We start from the raw sequence: 21,288 nt of genomic DNA, 5'->3' as shown, positions 1-21,288 counted from the left end.
TTTGGTTTTCTCGAGATATGGTAACCCTAATTTTATATGTTCGTAGTGTCAGCACTGCTACATTATAATTTCAAATATTTAGGGTGCGAACTCACGACAAGCTAAAATTTCCGCTTGTAAACATGGCGGTGCAATGGCGGCTGCAAAAATAACCAAATTATAACTAAATTCACTAAATTTACTAAATTTACTGCAAATCCGTGGTGTCCAGTGTTGGGTTTGTATAATACCGCGGTATCATACCGGTCGTAAACCTCGGTATAATACCGGTATTATACCGCGGAGGTTTCATACTTTCATACCACGTTAGTAGCGCCATCTGTAGGAATTTTTCGTATATTACGTCACACACGATTTTGAATTGCTCATAATTTAAATTTAAGAATATCATTCCTTTAATTATAGCATAATAGTAATAATCTTCATCCTTTTCTCAGACTTTTGTCAGTAGTAATAAATTTATTGAATATAAAATGAATTGTTTAACGTGCTATACTTCTTATTAGGAAGTTTCTTGCACGGTGCCTCTCCTTCTTTAAACATTTTCCAACCGTCAATTCCTACAACTCATTTTTGCGACAGACATGGATGTCGACTTTGTAATGCGTTCAAACTGTACCCGATTCCTATTATAGCCCAGGAAAATCATGAAAAACCTGAGCAGTACAGCCGGCTTGCGCCTACCACTCGATACATGGCATCGGTGGTCGGGATCGAACTCGAGACCTCCTGTCTCAAAGCTCGAACCGTTACCGCAGTGCCATATCGTTGGTCTAAATTTATTGAATATATTAAAAACTATTGACAAATGTCTAAGGAAAGGATGAGGCTTACCTGTTAATTTCTTTGGCTCAATTAATTCTTTATAAATCAATATGTGGCAACACCCTTCCTTAGTTATTTTTTCCATAGTTTTTTATTTTTTTATTTATGTAAAAACCTATTGGAAAAATGTCTATGGACAGGATGTTGTTTACATGTTAATTCATAAAATATTAATTTAGCCAAAGAAATTAATACGCAGGCAACATCCTTTCCGTAGCTAATACTTTTCCCATAGCTTTTTATTAATTTAAACAAATAAAAAGCTATAAGGAAAAATAGTAGGAAAGGAAAGTTATTGTCACATGTTATTATACGAAATTAATTTTGACAGAGAAATTAACATGCAGGCAACATCCTTGCCTTGGATAATATTTTTCCCATAGCTCTTTATTTATTTAAATAAAAAAATGGTCATAGGAAAATGGTAGCTGAGGAAAGGATGTTGCCTGCATGTTAATTTTAGGCAAAATTACAATAATTAACATGTTCAACTCCTCTTTACATTTTCTATGACCATTTATTTATTTAAATAAATAAAGAGCTATGGGAAAAATATTATCCAGGAAAGGATGTTGCCTGCATGTTTCTCTGGCAAAATTAATTTCGTATAAATTAACATGTGACAACTTCCTTTCCTTAGCTACCATTTTTCCTATGACCATTTATTTAAATAAATAAAAAGCTATGGGAAAAATATTAGCTAAGGAAAGGATGTTGCCTGCATGTTTATTTCTTTGGCAAAATCAATTTCGTAAAAATTAACATGTGACAACTTCCTTTCCTTAGCTACCATTTTCCCTATAGCTTTTTATTTATTCAAATAAATAAATGGTCATAGAAAAAAACGGTAGCTAAGGAAAGGATGTTGCCTGCATGTTAATTTCTTTGGCAAAATTAATTTCGTATGAATTAACATGTGACAACTTCCTTTCCTTAGCTACCATTTTTCCTATGACCATTTATTTATTTAAATTATAATAAAAAGCTATGGGAAAAATGGTAGCTAAACTGGCTGAATTAATTCTTTAGAAATTAACAGGGAAGCTACATCCGTTTCTTAGCCATTTGTCAATAGCTTATTATCTGTTCAAATAAATTAAAATACATTACTGTTGTTGTTTTTATAATCAAATATTGTTCATATTATTTGTTTATTCTGTAATACATCTATTAATATATCAACAAAAAATTTGACATTCGAGAGTTTTATGCTGGTATGGTAGACAATTTTGATGCCATAGGGGGCGTTCCTGAGTTTCATACTTTCATACTTTCATACCGGTATTATACCGGTTTAATACTTTCATACCGGTATGAAAGTATTAAACCCAAAAATCGACCATTTACCCAACACTGGTGGTGTCTCTCCGTGACTGCAGAACTAGCTTGACACCGCCAAGCTCGTCTAAAATCACGGATTTGCAATAAATTTAGTGAATTTGGTTATTTTTGCAGCCGCCATTGGCCGCCATGTTTACAAGCGGAAATTTTAGCTTGTCGTGAGTTCGAGCCCTTACATGAGATTTTCTCATAGTGAGTTTTTGATTTATCAAGTTGTTTTTCCGTTGGCCCAGGCCGAGGCCCTCGGCCAGCTATCGAATGCTCCCCAATCAGATTCCAGTAAATTCAAAAATGAGGCGCTAAGTTTGAAAAATGAAGCGCCAAGTTCAAAATTGAATGCGCACGCAGAAAACGCCGCCATGACACCAATGCTTTTTTTATTATAGGATAGTTTTATCATTATTAATAATTGTATCAATCATTAACAGTTATTGTAATTATTCAGAGTTGTAACACTTATGAAATTCAACACGTCAACGCTGGAATTAAAAAAAACAACTCTTAAAAACGGTATACAAGAAGCCTATTGACGTAAAAAGAGAAAAACAAAAAAAAATAATGCAAAGTAACAATAAATAAAAACACACATATCTTTATATCATAAGAAAAGAAAGAAAAGAGAACAATTTTAAAAAGAATATTAATGCTTAAGCCAATGAGATTGTTCTCGTTTTTATATAAGGAATAAATTTATTTATATATTAATTTTTACACATTTTTTTTTTTTCATTTCGTTAAGATTTCAAGTGCATTGTTTGTTCGTTTTTTTTTTATTTTTTCGATAATAACATGCAAATATTCACAACAAAAAAAAATCAATTGAAAAAAATATTTAATAGTATATCGTATTTATAACTTGTTTTTTCGGTAAAAACCAAAAAATACCCAAAATTATTATTGATTATAGCTGTGAATCACTAGGATAATGTGATATACATAAATATATATTTTTCATGGTCATCAATAAAATTCCCCTTTCATTTAAAATTTAATCCGTTATTTATTCTCATGAATTATTTATTAGTATTGTAATTTTATTATTATCACTTATGTTATTCAATTTCTTAAGCTTTTTATTATTTCCCGATAACTACCAAGGCATGAATACATGTATCTCATAACTCTTTATCATTGAGACAATAGTAATAGCCAATCAATTATTTACGAGTTTTATTGATTGAGAAGTGCCTTGATTTCTTTATGCATGTGACAGAGAAAATCAACGTAACCAGGACTACCATCGTTACCCCTGTCTTCAACAAGAAAATGGCGAAGTACCATTTCCAATTTATCTCTCTGTCGTACGATAGTCAACTAAATAAACACAAAAATTATTCATTTATTTCTTTATCATCTACATCAAACTTTTATCTTAAATCAAAATAATACTCATTTATCTTACTCTCATACAGTGATGTCTTTCAGCGCGTACTTGTGCAATAATATCTCTGACACGCTTATTAAGGGGATTATCAATAACAGGTAATGAGGTACGATCAGTGTCCGCAACAGGGGAACCAAAAACAGCTTGAATCCATTCAGCAGAAAGTCCCAGACCCAGCCAAAAAAACATGTGGATTCCATTCTCTGTATAAAAGAAAAAAATCAATCAATGTATTTCAATTTCTCTAGACAACTGCATAATAAGAAAGATTATTATCTTTATTATTTGTAATAAAGATCATAAATTTTAACTCGAGCTATAATTTTAATTAAAAATAGATATAAATATAAAATATTATTGTATTTGCATTATTAAAAGAATTGATAAATGAATTTTTACCAAGTAAAAATGCACCATCATCAATAAATTTATCAATTGAGCATCTGAGTTGTTGTGGAAGATCATCATCATTAATGTTGATATCATGAAGTGGTAGTAATCTTGGATAAAAATAAATAACAGATGTATAAACAGGCATTGTTGAAACAACCATCATAATATATGATCTATCATCAACAGTCATGTCAGAACCACCAGATAATGCATCACTCTTTAGTAAACAATTAACATAAAGTGGTAATAATTTCATACACTCTGGTAATACAAGTCTACTTGCACTAAATGGTAAAGCACAATGTTTTCTATATGCGCCTAATATTGTTGCGCATTTTGTTATTAAATTATCTTTTATTAATTTAGGTGTACTTTTAGATAATTCAAATACACATTGTTTTGAAAAAAAATTAATAATTGCATCTGGATCACATGTACGATATAATTCAGCCATTTGTGATGATGTCTTGAGACTTAAATTAATAATTCTAAGACGTCTAATTCCACTACATGATGTATAAAGTAAAGCAACTTGTATATAAACACCATCATCATCATTTAATTTATCATCATGTTTTATCTCAACTCCAATAGCTTTATTACAATCAATTGATGCTATTTCCATGTCAGTCGTATTTGACATATAAAAATGACCATAAAAGTCAGTTGGTCTAACACCAGTTGATGTTCTAACTCTCATAACTGAATCAAATGCAATTGGGCGTGATATATTATTAATTATATCTGTTATTAATCTATCACCATCAGTATCAGCTTGAAAATATGTATATTTAAATACTTCACCGCCAGATAGACGGCATACTTGTCCAATTGTTGCAATATCAATATATGAATTATTAAATAAATATAAATCAACTGAACAACCAACATTAACACAATCTTGTCCTAAATTATTATATATGTTATTTTGGGGTGCTAATATTGTTTTTTCTTTATCAGTACCAAGTAACTTTCTATCATCACGATTTTTTAATTTACCTGGTGCTTCAGCAATTGGTAATGATGAATGTAATACAATTAATTTACCAGGACAACCAGATGCTTTTAATGCTTCAATACCAGCTTGTATTGCTGGCGCAAGTATTGTTTCAGTTTCACGTGTATCAGCAAACATTGATGGTATTTGTGTCATTAAACTGTCAATAACTGCTCCGCTTTCGTTAGCATCACATAAAAATCCATCTAATAATGGCATAAATATTTCGTGTACATCACCAACAACCATCATTTGGGGTTGTGTTAAATTTGAGTTAATATTATAAAAATGTACTGTATTTGAGTATGTTATGAAACCAACTTTCATTTTTGTTTTATCCTGACTTGTATCTTTTGGTAAATTTTTCAATATATTTTTCATTTCACTGCAAATTAAATTAATTAATCCTGATTTAATATTATTGTATGACACATCAATTACAAAAATAAAGACTGGTGGTTTCGGAATTGTATTATTACGGCAGTAATCTTTTGTTGCAATAAATTCATATGTACCAAGCATTAATTCTGGTCTTTCATAGCGATCCATGCGTTGTCCAGTATGATCAAGATGTTGAAAATATTCACTTGGTACTTCAGTTGTTGCATGACAAAATAAACATTGAAATCTTCTTCCAGCATCAATAAATTGCATAAATGGACACATATATGCTTTACAACGAACACATCTAACTGGTCCCATATCACCCATGTTAACAATTGGTGGTTCATTTTCACCATCAACAATTTTAGCCATTGGACTTATTATTAAACCAAATGGTACACCAGTTTGTTTCATAATATCACTTGTTGTTGGTACAGCATATATTGTTGATCTAATAAAACGTGGTGATGCATTACCCTGATCTTTAACAATAAATTTTGTTGTTACAAATGGTGGCACAAGACCTTTTTGATTTGTTATAAACTCGCCACCACGGGTTTTTTGATCATCTTGCATAACTTGTATTGGACTTGGCATTGTATCTGGATCGAGGCGTTTTGCTTGTTGCCCTTGTTGACTTGGCTGATAACCAGGGGATGTTGTGCCTGGCATATTAACACCAGGTTGTTGATATTGATTTCTCTGTATATTATATAAATCTTGTAGTGGTTGTGGTGTATAATTAATCGGATATCCTGGTTGTTGAAAATTTTGTATACGACCTGGCTGTTGCAGAATTTGTCCTGGTTGTTGAAGAGGCATTTTATCTGAATCAGGACCATTTGCTTGGCGTCCTGGTTGATTTACCGGGTAACCAGATGATGTCCCAGGCATATTAGCACCAAGTTGGTACTGACTTCTCTGCAAGTTATATGAATCTTGTTGTTGTTGTTGTTGTTGTTGTTGATTCTGTTGGTAGTTTATTGGATATCCTGGTTGATGATTTTGTATTCGACCTTGCTGTTGTGGCATTAGTCCTGGTTGTTGAATAGGCATTGAACCTCCAACCATAGGTGGTCGTTGTTGAATGATCGGTGGATTTTGACTTAATGCATTAGATGATTCTGTTAGAATCGGTGGTGCTGGTCTAGGTACTATTCCAGATTTTTGTGGTGGTAATGATAGGCCTGACATCAATTTCTGCGTTGGATATTGTTGTGGAACTTTTATATTTTGTTGCGGTCCATCGCATGAAGGAACTCCGAAGGAGTTAACATATTGTGGACCTGGCTGCTTTTGTTGTTGGAGTTGCTGGATGTATTGTGGATTCATTTTTTACACTATGATATCAACAAAATTATAATAGTGTTAAAATCGTAAAGGAAAAAAAAAAATTATTATTTTTGCGTTAAAACAGGAATAATGTTGTTAATCATTCGTTTTTTGAATAGCAGTCGAAATCAATTGATTTCGACTGCTAATTGACAGATGGTGATGCGGCATAGATAGAAACAATGTACTTTACTTCTACTAATAAGCATTATTAGTTTTAGACATCAAAAAATATATATTTTTTAACTTCAAATAAAATAATGAGAAAAAAACAATAGTTTATCATTACAGTAGATGTTTGAAAGAATATAAAAGTAGACGTCACAGAAAAAAATACCAAAGAATAATAACTAAACTTTTTAAATAATTAAATATAAAAATATGTAGTCACAAAAAACTTTTGAAAAAGAAACTTTAAAACGATATTAAGTGACAAAACAAATGTATTAAAAAAATGAATAAATACAGTTCAGAAAAAATTAGAGCTGTCAAGAATAAAACATGAATAAATACAGTTTAGAAAAAATTAGAGCTGTCAAGAATAAAACACTTACAAATAAAACATAAAATAAATTATTATTTATAGCACATCACCAGTTATTAATGTTAGTGATATAATCATAACATCAACAATTATTATAATAATATAAGTTTACAAATTAATTTCAATTAATCATGGCAATCTTTTAATCTCTTTCTTTTATTATTGTCGTTGAAATCGTGGAAAGGTATGTAAGCTGCCACGTCAGCTCCACTGCGCATGCGCCTGTTGTCATACCTCATAACTTCAATTTCATTTTTTATTTGAATTATTAAAGTAACATATTTCATAGTTTTTATTATCCTATAATATTGATACATGCCACAAATTTCAAAACCACTGATATTCGGGAAGTTTCTCCGAATTTCCCCGATGTTTCGCCATGACTTCTCCAAAATTTATGTGATTACTCTCGAAAGCACTCGAAAGAGCAGTCCAATTCACAGGGCATTACAATTTAGGGCTTTTTACCTCCACTGGCAGCGCTTGTGGAGCTTTTGTATGTGAAATCTATATAAAAAAAATTTAACAAACGCTATCAGCGGCAAAAAAAAAGCCCTTAATTGTAAAAAATTTGCCCTGTGAATACGGGTGCTGGGGTGCGTTCCGTGGCTATCCAGTCCGTACGAACTTCAAAATGGCGACGTAAAAAATGAAAATTCTAATAATGTTAAAAGTTACTATGATACATCACTATAGCCAAAGAGAAGGCCAGAGATTTATAAAAACTTAAAATATTAAGTATTACTATTTTTTTCAGGTTTAAGTTGACAGAGTTTCTATTTAATTATTTCAAATCTGTCGAATAAATTGGCTAACGTCAAATTTGATCAGATTATTTTCAAATGAAAAAAATCAGGTCTACCACAACAAAGGATCAAAATATTTCCAAACTCCGCCATTTTGAAGTTCGTACGGACTGGATAGCCACGGAACGCACCCCTGACCGAGGCCAAAAAGCTGGCTAATTTTTTGTTATGGTGGATTTTATATTTTTGTAGTGGTAGCACCGCTAAGTTTAAATTCAAAAAATAAGCAATATTTGTCTGACTGAATATTTCTCTGACTCATTAATGTATGTAACAGAAATAAATACATCTTTATTACTTTTTTTTTAATCTATCTTTTTGGTGTATTTATTCTATTTTCTATGATAATAATTTTTTGACAAAATGATACAAAGATAGCTTGAAATTCAACTGCTAGTTACATACCATAAAAATTTTAATTAAAAAAAAATATTTTTACTGATATTATTGTTTACATACATAGTAATACCTGTTTTGTTCATTACAAAAATATTACCTTTTATATTTTATTTATCAATGTATGTAACAGCAATAAATATATGTAAAAAAACAAATATTTTAATCTAAAAGTATCAAATGTATTACACATAACAATACTTATACTTATTACAACAATATTATCTTTAATATTTTATACCAATCAGTCTCAAGTTTAACAGTCTAAGATAAAGATAATATATATCAGTGTTTTTTATTATTTTTTATATGAAACTAAAGCAAATATCTATTTTCAATAACAACATTGCCATCAACATCATTTAATAAATAGTGGGTCTGAAGAGAAATTATTTTATTATTATGCACTGGATGCAATACAATGTTTGGTACATACTTGTACGTACATTTGACTCAGAGTTTTTCATGAGCAAATTATAGAAGATAATAAAAAAAAAAAAAAAAGAAAAATGAGTTAAAAAAAATATGTAACAAAGCTTAATATGTATTTTATTTTTTATTTTTTATATAATTAATCATTTGTTTATGTATTTTTATTATTTTAATCTTCTATTAAGATCATCTTTAATATGTATTTTAATTTATGATTTAAATAAAGTCCCGCCACTTTAGCCAATATGGCAACCGGTGGTCAGCACTCTTTATTGGCTTAAAAAAACGTATGCGCATGGACCTACCTGTATGTTTCTACCATGGTAAAATCTATATAAAAAAAATTTTACAAGCGCTATCACCGGCAAAAAAAAGCCCTAAATTGTATAAAATTTGCCCTGTGAATACGGCAGTCCAATTCACAGGGCAAATTTTTTACAATTTAGGGCTTTTTTTTGCCGGTGATAGCGCTTGTAAAAGCCCTAAATTGTAATGCCCTGTGAATTGGACTGCTGAGGTCCGTTCAGAAATTTTTATTTTTTCGGATCTTCAAGATGGCGGTGATTCAGCCCAGCAATTTAGAAAGGCACTGATCTCCGCCGTCTTGAGGATCCAAAAAAATGAGAGTTTCTGAACGGACCCTAGATGTGCTTTCTTTTGTGTATTCATTTTTTTTCACTTTGATGCGCATGTCATTCAAACTTGAGGAGAGAACAGTGGCGTCGAAAAAATAATTCTTAAAAAAAAAGAATTAAAACATAGCTGATCCAGCCACTCATGTCCTACGCTGTTGCAAACTGACATTTTTGCTGATTGCGCATTCAACTGCGCATGCGCGAAAATAAATGGGAAAAAAATAAAGGGGACGTTCCAAAAATCACTCGGAAACCCGAAAGCGGCGCAGTAGACGAAAAATATTGTGATAAAATAAAGTTAGAAGTAACTAGAGGTTACTGTAGATATTGTAAACAACAAAAACAGCCATATTGCATATGCCATTTGCTTTTGTTACTTATTACGGTTGTAAAAAGTATTTTTAAAATTATTATTAATAATTTAATAATATTATTTTATTGATTTGTGCCTATAAAAATTCATGACAAACAAATCATGTCTACCACGACAAAATATCAAAAATTTTCTATGATCGCAATCTTGAACTTCCGGGCTTCCAACTGCATACGAAGCCTGATCGTAAACTTATTCGTGTTGTGGGCTAGGAAAGCGTGCCGCGCATGTCTGGGTCCATAGGTAGGAAAGTGCTCATGAGTGGGAGTTAGAGTGACTGGCTTTCGGGTAGGGATGTGCGATATCGCCAATCTCGATATTATCGGATATTGCGATATCAAAATACGATATCGTTATCAAACCGATATTTTGGCGAAGTAATATCGGATATTCGATAATATCGAGGTAAATTGATTTTACCAACTGTTAACAAAAAAATGGTCCGTCCATTTTTAAATTCAAAATTGATTACTATTAGGAACTATTGAAATTAAATCGTAAGTTAATTAATAAATTGATACGTATACTTGGTTTTTCATGAAATAACTCGGATATTGCTATTACTTATTATTAAATTATTCATTTATTCATTTAATCATTGCAGATAAATTGGCGTATCAATAACAAATTATGGAAAAATTATAATAAAATTTTTAACAATGTAATTTTTTTTATTAATTACAAGACCAGAAAAGAATAATTAGATGTTCTATTTATTTATTTATTTAGTTACTAGTAGGCCGGACCCGGCGTTGCCGGGGAATGCTTATGTCAATATGTTTTATTTTTTTTTTTTATTATTATCGTTATTTTTCTTCTTAGCAACAGAAACACAAATAATTCAACGAAAAAAACATTTCATATGTATACATGTATAAAGTATACAAATATATATACAAATATATATAATATACATATAGAATACATACAAATATTATATTGTATAATAAAATATATACAGGTAAGTTTCAAATATTAATACCGTTAGGGCTGGTTACGGTTATGGTTAGTAATATATTAATCCCATATCGATAAGGCTATTGAAAATAAAAAAGTCAAAAGTTCCTAGACAAATACAATTGGACAGTTTTTTCGAATTTTTAATGTATTTTTACCACTTAGTATAATATAAAAATATATTTAAAGACTCGTTATCACTTGGTGGATCCACCAGGTTTCAGGTGGTTTTTCAACTTTTTCTTCTATATTTTGATTTGAAAAATAAACACGTTGACCATTTTCGAGATGAACGTGTAAATGTTGAATATTTGGATATCGATCATGTATTTTGAAACCTAGTATCAGCCAAACTGCCTCATTGCTACTTATATATCTTCCTGATTGATATTCGTTAATTTCATTATTATTTTTATTTTCTATTGAATAAATAGCTTGATCACTCCCTTTGTGTATATATTTTAATATATACTTTACCGCAACTACTGAACTACATAACTATAATTGAAAGCTTTCATTTCGAATTTTTTTTTCATTTTAGAATGTCTTCGTTGTGTACGTTCACTTTTCTGTTTATGAATTTTATCTAACGTTAATGTTTGTACATCTTCTCGTGGTTCATCATCATCTTCTTGAATTTAATCATGTGGATCTTTGAATCTTTTTAATATTTTTCCTAATAATGTTTTTCTTCCAATATTTTGTTTTCTTTTCGGCATATTAATCACTTATTTGTAAAATGACATGTCAGTTATAAGAGATAATTTTATGCAATTCAAATGATTGTCTTTTTTTTAAAAACATACAGCTTACTTCAAATAAGAATAAAATTATTAAATCAATGGAAATTTTCTAAAAAAAATATTTTCCAATAGATGTAATTATTCTAATATCCAATTTACCTTTTTTTGAACTTGGAACATCAGGGAATATTTTTAAGTTTTTATTATCATAGATTCTGAACATAAAGGAAAAATCATTTATTATGTTCATATTTCCAAATAAACATAAATGTACGTAACTCGAAATATAGTTGTAACCCTCACATTATAAAAATAACGTTTGTCATCGGTAATTATAAGAAAGATAAAATATGTCAACTTAATAACCTCCATTAAAATGTTGGAATTTTTCAAAATTTTTTGTAAATCGAAAAATATTCTATTCATCTTATCAACAGTGATCATATTTTCCAGTAAACCAAAGTATTCAGCTTTTTTTTAACACTCTTAGTACATCAGGAAATATTTTCAATTTTTTATCATCGTAAATTCTGAACATCAACGAAAAAAAATTTATTATGTTCATATTTCCAAATAGACCTGAATGTAAGTAACTCGAAAAAAAGTTAAAACTTTCTTCTTGACTGAAAAATAAAATTGTCATCAGTAATTATAAGAGAGGGCAAATATGTTGCTAACGTTAATTTTTGTTCGGGTGTTCCATTATAATTTGTTTTGAATAAATTTTAATTTCAACGTTCAATTGTTTTTTGTTTTTTTTTCTCTTTGAATTTTTTTTGTTTTTTTTTAATGTTGTTGATTTTCGTTGCCAAGGAAAGTTTATAAATTGAAAAAGATTAGGATACATAATTGACGTTTTATACACATCATGGATCGCCAAATTTTCAAAGTTTGTTTTTTATAATATTTTTATTATTGTTTTTAACATTTATTAATAATTTCTTTCCTTTAAATTAGACATGTTGCGATACGACTTTCAATAATAGATATATTTTATTCAAATTCGATGATATATCTTTGAAAGTCATTGATAAACATTCGAAAAAAAAAATTTCATATAAAATGCTTCTCGACATTTTGAAGAAAAAATTTTTTTCAATTGCGAATAACCACAGTATCCAATTGGATCAAATAAAGATTTCAGAATATGAACAGGAATTCGCATTCGATAAAACAGGTATGTTTTTATTCTTTTATGAAAGAGATTATTTCTAGATTCGACATTATTTCATTTCTTGCAGAGCCAATCAGATTACTGGAGATGATTAATGAAAGTGTACGTAATGATTTTGCTTGTTTAATATGTGAAAAAGGAAAATTGACGATGTCATTATCCGAAAATGCCAATATATGTTTTTTTTGTCATTTGAAGATTCCTAATATTGATATAAACCGATTTCGAAATGGAATTCTAAGTTTAGAAAGAGAACATTTAAGTAATTGTAATTTTGAAACTTGGTTCAGTTATTTATTAGATAACGGCATTCTTAAATGTTTGGATTACTGTTGTGAACCCTGTCTTACTTGTATAACTCTTATTGATCCAAATAGAATAAATATAATAAATAAATTATAAATCAAATACCATCAATACCTGTTACGTTTTTTTTTTATTCTCTACCTATATTCTTACATCAAAACTTGAATCTACTCATTTTGACAAAAATTCATTATGTTCATATTTCCAAATAGACCTGAATGTAAGTAATTCGAAATATACTTTCAGCTTTCAATTGTTTTTTTTATAATGTTGTTGATTTTCTGTTGCCAAGCAAGATTTGTGATTCAAGAAAAGTTAAGATACATAATTGGTATACACAATTGAAAATAAATAAATAAATAAAATAAATAAATGGTAAATTATTTTCAAAGAATTTATAGTTTAATTTTATTCTTGGATATTTCCGGATTTCTCATGATTTCTCCGGATTTTCTCCGAATATCTCTGGATTATCTCCGGATTTTCTACGCAATTGAGACTTCCGAAGATATTATTCCGGAGTTTTTCCCGGTTTTCTCCGGATTTTTTCAGAAAAAATTTCTTTTTTATTTTTCGTATGTAAACTCTTATTTCTACTTTTTCTTATCAATTTTTCCATTTTTTTGTGTTTGTTTTTTTAAGTCAAAATTCCGGAAAAAATCCGGAGATATTATAGAAATAGTCTGGAGATTACTCCGTAAATATCTCCGGAAGTCTCAATTACGTAGAAAATCCAGAGAAATTCGGATTAAGTCCGGAGAAATCCGGAGTAAGTCCGGAAAAATCCAGAAAAATCCGGAGAGATTATTTCTACCAGGGTACGTAATGATTTTCTTTGTTTCATATGTGAAAAAGGGAAATTAACCATGTCATTATCCGAACATGTAATTGTATGTTCTTTCTGTCAATCTATGATCCCTAATATTGACATTAACCAACTTAAGTAAGATTTTGAATTTACAAAGAGATCATTCGAATAATTGTAATTCAGAACCTTTTTTCACGCATTCTGCATATCACGGCATTATTAGATCTTTGGATTATATTTGCCAAACTTGTCTTACATCTCTATCAATTATCAATGCATAATAAATAAAACTTTATACTGGTTGATTTATTACACAATCAATTTAATTTAGGTATTAATTATAATTCTGATAAAAAATCTGATCTGATAAAAAAAAACCCCAGGAGTTGATTCTACATCCTGGTGAACCGAAAACCAACATTATAAAATAATGCAATATTTCTAATTTTAATTCTCGATAAAATATACTGTTTAATCGAAAAAAAACCCAGGAGATGATGAAAGAATCGAATCTCTACATCCTGGTGAACCGAAAACCAACATTATAAAATAATACAATGTTATTCTAAATTCAGTTCTCGACAAAATATACTGTTTAATCAAAAAAAACCCAGGAGATGATAAAAAATTCAATTTCCATATCCTGGGAAACCTGAAGCCAGCAATACAAACTAATGTAATATTTTTAATATCCCCTTTTTGGAAAAATATAATTTTTAGTTAAAATAATATTAACATAATAAGAAAAATCTCGAAGAAAAATAGAAAAATCATTTTGACCTCCTGGTGATCGTAAAAAGTAACCTGGGTGATATTTTCGTTGACTTAAACCCTCCTGAACTCAAACTGAATATCTAAGTTAAATTTCATGTAAATCGGACCGATAGTTTGCGTAAAACTGCGTTTCCAAGGATCCGGTCATGTCTTTTTATTATCCCGGGAAAAACGGTTTGTATACAACCATATACAATCATATACAACCATATATGATTGTATACAAACTCATACAGTTGTATATCGCCATTTTCTGTATACAAATTTATAAAGTTGTATACAGTTGTATACAACCATATATGGAATTTATAGATCAAATTCAAGAATGGTTGTATACAAACATAGATAGTTGTATACAAACATAGATAGTTGTATACAAGTTTATATGCCGTGACTTTCAAAAATTTATTAATATCATAAAAAAAAAAAATTTATAATTATTTAATCAATTAAATCTTTTTGTTTATATATTTGATGATTTATTTGACCGAAAAAATTACACCATAAATACTTGACTTTACCGGGACTTGAACACGGTATCTTCTAGTTGAAACTCCAGAGCCTTACTTACCTAACCACGGCAGCTACAATTGAAAATTAGGAAAATTTGTCTTACTCAAATATTCATTATAATCATAGCAATCCACGGATCAACTAACACTATCGGCCGATATATGCATTTCATTTAAATTGTTTCGTATACCCCGGAATGTATTGTCATAATTTATGAAAAAAATTTTTTATCCCTGAAATTTTTGTTTCGTAAAAAAAATAAGTAGCTGTTATATATTATTAAACAAACACCCTTCCAATATTAAATACATAATAGCGGTTCTTAATATATTTTTATATACATGGAAAGAATGAAAAAAAATCAGTCTTAGTGACCCGAATAAAAATCGATGAATGGCAAGTCATAGGTTTGTCAGTCTTCAATGTGCTATACTGAGTTGTAAAATTGTATATAATTTTAAAAATGTCCATATATGTTTGTATATAACCATATATAATTGTATACAAGATAAATAAAGTAAGCTACTAAGTTGTATAGTTGTATGTATTAACTAAGTATATTGTATTATATTAACTAAGAATTACAAACGTAAAAGAAAAAATTACAAAATAAATAGTAAAAACTGCGTTCCCCCGTCATTTATAAGAATTATTCGTATATTGATAAATAATTTTTACAATAAAATTATGTAAAAAATCTGGCCATTGACTATATACACTACTAAGCCATAAAATTTACACAATTTTATTGTAATTTCTGTTTAAAAAAATGACTAAATTCACGACACTCACAAGTAAATTCTAGCAGACTGAGAATTTACCCACTACCGGTTTTAGAATTTACTAAATTTTATTACAAATTTTATTTAAAAGTTGGACATTTTTTGTGTTAAGTTGGGCAGTTTGTGCTAGATTCACGGAGAATAGCAATCAATTCCCGGCAACATTTTTTCTTTTCTGTTTACACGCTCAAAACTCGAAAACTAATTGTTAAATAGAAAAAAGTTATTCTTGATAAATTGTTTAGAAATAAATAACTAATAATAAACCTCGCTTAACCCCATACCTAGCTTCAACAGATAAGGCTGTAGAAATGCTTGAAATTACATGACAGTTCAATCATTTGTTCAATTGGTCGGCCATCTTTGTGTTATTTCGCCCCACAAACAGAATTTTTACAAAGCTATATAGTAAAAAATATTTAAGTCTATGCTAACTTTTATATGTCTACATGATAATTTTTATTATATATATAAGAATATTTATTAAATTGTGCAGTATTTTTCATTCAAACATATAATAATTTTTATTGTTTTCACTAAACATGTATGTTCTTTATTTAATTAACTCATAACTCATAATCTAAGAGACTAATCAAAAAAAGTAATTCTTCATAAATTGTTTAGAATTGAATTTTCAATAATAAACTTCACTCAACCCCATGTCTATCTGCAATGGATAACGATGTATAGAGGCTTGAAGTAACCTAGCAATGTTTTGACATTTTACACATTTTACATAATTTTATTGTAGAATTCCAACTCTCGCGGCCAGTCCCAGAATTAAAACAAAAATTACAAAGTACTATAGTAATTTCTATTCAACCATGATTTTAATTTTTAGTTAAAATTTCTCTCAGTGCAGTTGTATATGTCCATATATGTTTGTATATAACCATATATGATTGTATACAAGATTAATAAACTAAGCTACCAAGTTGTATGGTTGTATATAGTTGTACATAGTTGTATAGGGTTATATATAGTTGTATATGGTTGTATATGGTTGTATATGGTTGTATATAGTTGTATATGGTTGTATATGGTTGTATATAGTTGTATATGGTTGTATATGGTTGTATATAGTTGTATACGGTTGTATATAGTTGTATATGGTTGTATATAGTTGTATATGGTTGTATATGGTTGTATATAGTTGTATACGGTTGTATATAGTTGTATATGGTTGTACATGGTTGTATACAAACAGTTTATACCTCATATATGAGTTTATATAATTGTATAAACTTATATACAAGTTTATATGATTGTGTAAACTTATATACAACTGTATATGGTTGTATACAAAGTCACTAAAATAATCAACTTTCCATATACATCTATATACGATTGTATATGTTTGTATATGATTGTATATGGTTGTATATGGTTGTATACAAACCGTTTTTCCCGGGTATATAGATTATACAATACTCAGAAAATATAATAATGAAAATGTGTAATTATTAATCAACATTTTATTGAAACATGACTATGCAATAATGAATACACAATTCCTCAATTTTTTTACTACTGATTATAGTTTCCAATGATTTTGTTATTAATAATTATTAATTATCAATTGTCAACTGTCAATTTAAAACTCCTAAATCCACACGCATTATACTACAACTACACAATGATATATGTGATTGTAGTTCACGCTGGATCACTGTAAATAAGAATATTAATAATAACAATATTGAGATATGGCAACGTATGTGTAAGACCTGGTCACGATGGCTCGCTGTATGGCTCCCTATACAAAATACTCATTTCATATGTAAAATATTCGCTCCCACACTTATGATACTTGTGACGTCAGTATTTTCCTATAGTATAAGGTGCGTTCTTTCGCTAGCGGGAGCCTGCGGGTATCCCCACCTCTAACGATCCCTCTCTACTTTTTTTCCCTTTTTTCTTCTGATTTGCGTGGAACTGGAAGCGCAATAACGAAATTTCACGCAAGTTAGAAAAAGAAAGGGAAAAAGAGTAGAGAGGGATCGCTAGAGGTGGGGATACCCGCAGGCTCCCGCAAGTCAAAGAACGCACCTATTGTCGCAATGTAATGGGTGTATTCTTTCATGGCGGATTTTCTGGCGGATTTCCACCTCCACTAGATATCCCTTCTTTTTTTTACCCCTTCTTTGAGCGTTTGAGCTCCCCTTCTTAACTAGTTATGCTCAAACGTTTAAAGAAGGGGTAAAAAAAAGAACGGACATCTAAGGGAGGTGGAAATCCGCCATAAAAGAATACACCTAATATAGGCGTATGTGACACTATACTACAGGGGGGTAGCACTACGTGTATTTTTTTCTGGGCTTATTTTTTTCCCTAACTGAAGATTTTTCCCATGCGCAGAGACCGATTTTTGCGTTTGGGTGAAAGGAGGGGAGAATGTGGATAATATGACAATAATATCTTTAATATCGGCCCGAACTATGCTACCGACTGATTTATATTATGATTTGAAATGTGATTAATATTTATTATTTTTATTTATTTATTTAATATCGTATGATAAATAGAAAGCTATTGGAAAAATGTCTATGGAAAAGATGTAGCCACATGTTAATTAGTATAAAATTAATTTTGCCAAAGAAATTAACATGTAGGCATCCTCTTTTCCTTAGCTAATACTTTTCCCATAGCTTTTTATTAATTTAAAAAAATAAATGGTCATAGGGAAAAAGGTAGCTAAGGAAAGGATGTTGTCACATGTAAATTTATACGAAATATATTTTGCCAAAGAAATTAACATGTAGGGCAACCTCTTTTCCTTAGCTACATCTTTTCCTTAGCTACTGCTTTTTCTTGGACATTTGTATTTTAAAAAAATAAATTTATATGTATTTTATTTATAAAATAAATAAAAAATGTCCAAGGAAAAGCAGTAGCTAAGGAAAAGATGTAGCTAAGGAATTAATGTGACTAATGAATTATTTCCTTGAAATATAATTCTTTGGCAACATTAATTCCTTAGTCACATTAATTCCTTAGCTACATCTTTTCCTTAGCTACTGCTTTTCCTTGGACATTTTTTATTTATATTATAAATAAAATACATGTAAATTTATTTTTTAAAAATACAAATTTTAATCAAATTAATTGTATGGTTTCATTATATATTTAAATTTACTATCCATTCGAGGAAAACTGCAATTTAACTGGTAAGGAAGAAACGAGATAGATAACTGTAACGAGATGGAAGTGGCATAACGCAAATTTGCGCTACTGCATCTTTTACTGCGCACATGAGCCCGATGACGCTCGAACTTGTACGAGCGCCAGCGGAGAAAATTTAGTTTGTAAAATATTAAAAATATAAAAATTACTTCCAGTCCGGCCACCATCGAGTGCGTCCGTAAAATAAAACTTATAAATACTTCTTGGTGACGTGGCTTTGCCACATCACACATACATTAAAGCATATCTTGTATAATTATTATCAGTATATCATATAAACTGAATATTAAAATAAAGAATTAAAATAATATTAAATTAAAAAATTGTGTTCGATTTTATTTAAAATATTTAACTAAAATCTTATAATATTAAATTAAAGTAATTTGGTGGTAAAATTTGAATATAAAATAAAAGAATTCAAATAGTAATAAAAACCGCAGGTTACAAATTGGCTCCTAACATAGAGGCTCGACCACGAGGTGAGAAAAAGAGAATAATATAAATACTTGATGATTGTATGAAAGACATCTTCAAGAGAAAAATCAATAAAATTGTGAAAATTCAGTCGTGAGTACATATAATTGGCTCAAAATTATAATCTCAATCACAAGAGTGAGAAGAATAATATTGTAGATAAAATTGATAAATATATAAAATACATCATTAAATTAAAATATAAAAATTGTTGAGAAAGAATTTTCGCATATAAATTAAATGAAAATCAACAAATTTTGTGAGCAAATAACAATAATAATAATTTGTATACACGTGGCAACGAAGTGTTGAACACGCTATATTTGTGAAAATTTCATCAGAAAAATTAAACAATAATAATAATAAAATCTGATTACACGTGGCAACTAATGTTGGACACGCCTGATGTGTAAAAATTTGTCAAGAAAATTGAAAATAATAAAAATAAAATAAAATTACACGTGGCAACTAGAAGTTGAACACGTCATAGTATTGAATATTTCATCATAAAAATAAAATAAAAATAATAAAGTACATATATAATAATAATAATATTTTCAACAAAATTAATTGTATGAAAAGAATACGTGAAAATTAAACACAACATTTTCATTAAAAATATATTCAACATAAAATAATTGATAATAGAATATTCAAAATATTGAAATAATTGCCGGTATTCGAATAAGGATAAAATGGAAGAACCAAATACTATATTGAGTTTAAGTAATAATCAGCACATAAAATGTCCAAATGTAATAATTACAATGGGCAAGAATAAATACAAGGCATTGATAAGGACAGGTGGTGCACATAATATGATGTCTTATACTGTTTTTAAACAATCACATCTAGAAGTTTTAGAAATAGATGATGACCAAAATAATCCAGCCAATAAAACAGTTTATTTTACATATATAATAAACGGGGTCAAATTTTATGATAAAGCAGTTGTAGAATATGATCTTGGTTATGATATGGTATTAGGATATCAATGGATGATTAAAAATGAAGTGTCAATAAATTATGGTGATGAATCTATCAGCATAAACAAATACAATATTGTTCAGTATTTTGGTGATATGAAGTCACAACATACAAATGAAAAATTTATTACTAAAGAAATGGAAAACATGAAAATATTGAGTGAGCAACAGGGGGGTAACACCTCAGAAGATTGCCACAAAAGTAAAAACAAAAATAAAATAAATACAACAATTGTTGATAAAAGTAAAAATAATAAAAATAATAAAAATAAAAATAACACGTTGTTGTGCAAGATGGCAGCCAAAGAGGCAGAAATATTAATATTAAAATTTGAGATAGAAGAGTCGAGACAGGCACAACTAAAAGCCGAGCGTGAACGTGCGCGAGCTGAAAGTGAACGTGCGCAAGCTGAGCATAAACGTGCACAAGCAGATAAAGCACGAGCACAGCTTGAAGAAAAATTTAAACATATCGAAAATATAAATAACCATCAACAAAATAAATTGAATGGTGATGACAATATGTTTAAAAATGAAAATAAAATAAATGATCAGCAGGAGGGTGATATCTTAAAAGATGCTAATCACAGTGATAAAACAATGTGTGATCAACACAATCAAGCAATAGTTGTTGATAATCAAGATAAAAATAAATTTAATGTTGTGATGAATAACCACAACAATCAAAATGATAAAATAAATTGTAATCAGCAAAATAAATTAAATTTTGTTGAAAATATATGTGA

General features: G+C 29.2%; 1 protein-coding gene across 4 annotated transcripts; it reads right to left on the bottom strand.

Moving 5' to 3' along the window:
- Positions 1–3,039: 3,039 nt before the first annotated feature.
- On the bottom strand, positions 3,040–7,650 carry LOC122850022 (protein transport protein Sec24C-like). Of its 4 annotated transcripts, none has more exons than XM_044148980.1 (4): positions 7,211–7,650; positions 3,950–6,664; positions 3,569–3,753; positions 3,040–3,480 (listed from the first exon to the last, which is right to left on the bottom strand). In XM_044148980.1, exons 2-4 carry the CDS (start codon positions 6,654–6,656, stop codon positions 3,337–3,339), a joined length of 3,036 nt encoding a protein of 1,011 aa, XP_044004915.1. In that variant the 5' UTR covers positions 6,657–6,664; positions 7,211–7,650; the 3' UTR covers positions 3,040–3,336. The 4 variants fall into 4 exon arrangements, with proteins under 4 accessions (XP_044004915.1, XP_044004923.1, XP_044004941.1 ...); XM_044148988.1 differs by having other exon boundaries at positions 7,435–7,650; XM_044149006.1 differs by having other exon boundaries at positions 7,520–7,646.
- Between the last annotated feature and the right edge of the window lie 13,638 nt (positions 7,651–21,288).

Source organism: Aphidius gifuensis, linkage group LG1 (assembly GCF_014905175.1).
Source record: "Aphidius gifuensis isolate YNYX2018 linkage group LG1, ASM1490517v1, whole genome shotgun sequence".
In the NCBI taxonomy this organism is placed as follows: domain Eukaryota; kingdom Metazoa; phylum Arthropoda; class Insecta; order Hymenoptera; family Braconidae; genus Aphidius; species Aphidius gifuensis.
This window is presented reverse-complemented; position numbering and strand designations above follow the sequence as displayed.

Bases quoted from the DNA above. Each gene is read 5' to 3' on its own strand.
- LOC122850022 (XM_044148980.1), bottom strand. From the start codon at position 6,656: ATGAATCCACAATACATCCAGCAACTCCAACAACAAAAGCAGCCAGGT. The intron at 3,754-3,949 runs GTAAAAATTCAT...TCTTTTATACAG, and splicing joins TGATGGTGCATTTTTACTTG to AGAATGGAATCCACATGTTT. The intron at 3,481-3,568 runs GTAAGATAAATG...GTGTTTATTTAG, and splicing joins AAAGACATCACTGTATGAGA to TTGACTATCGTACGACAGAG.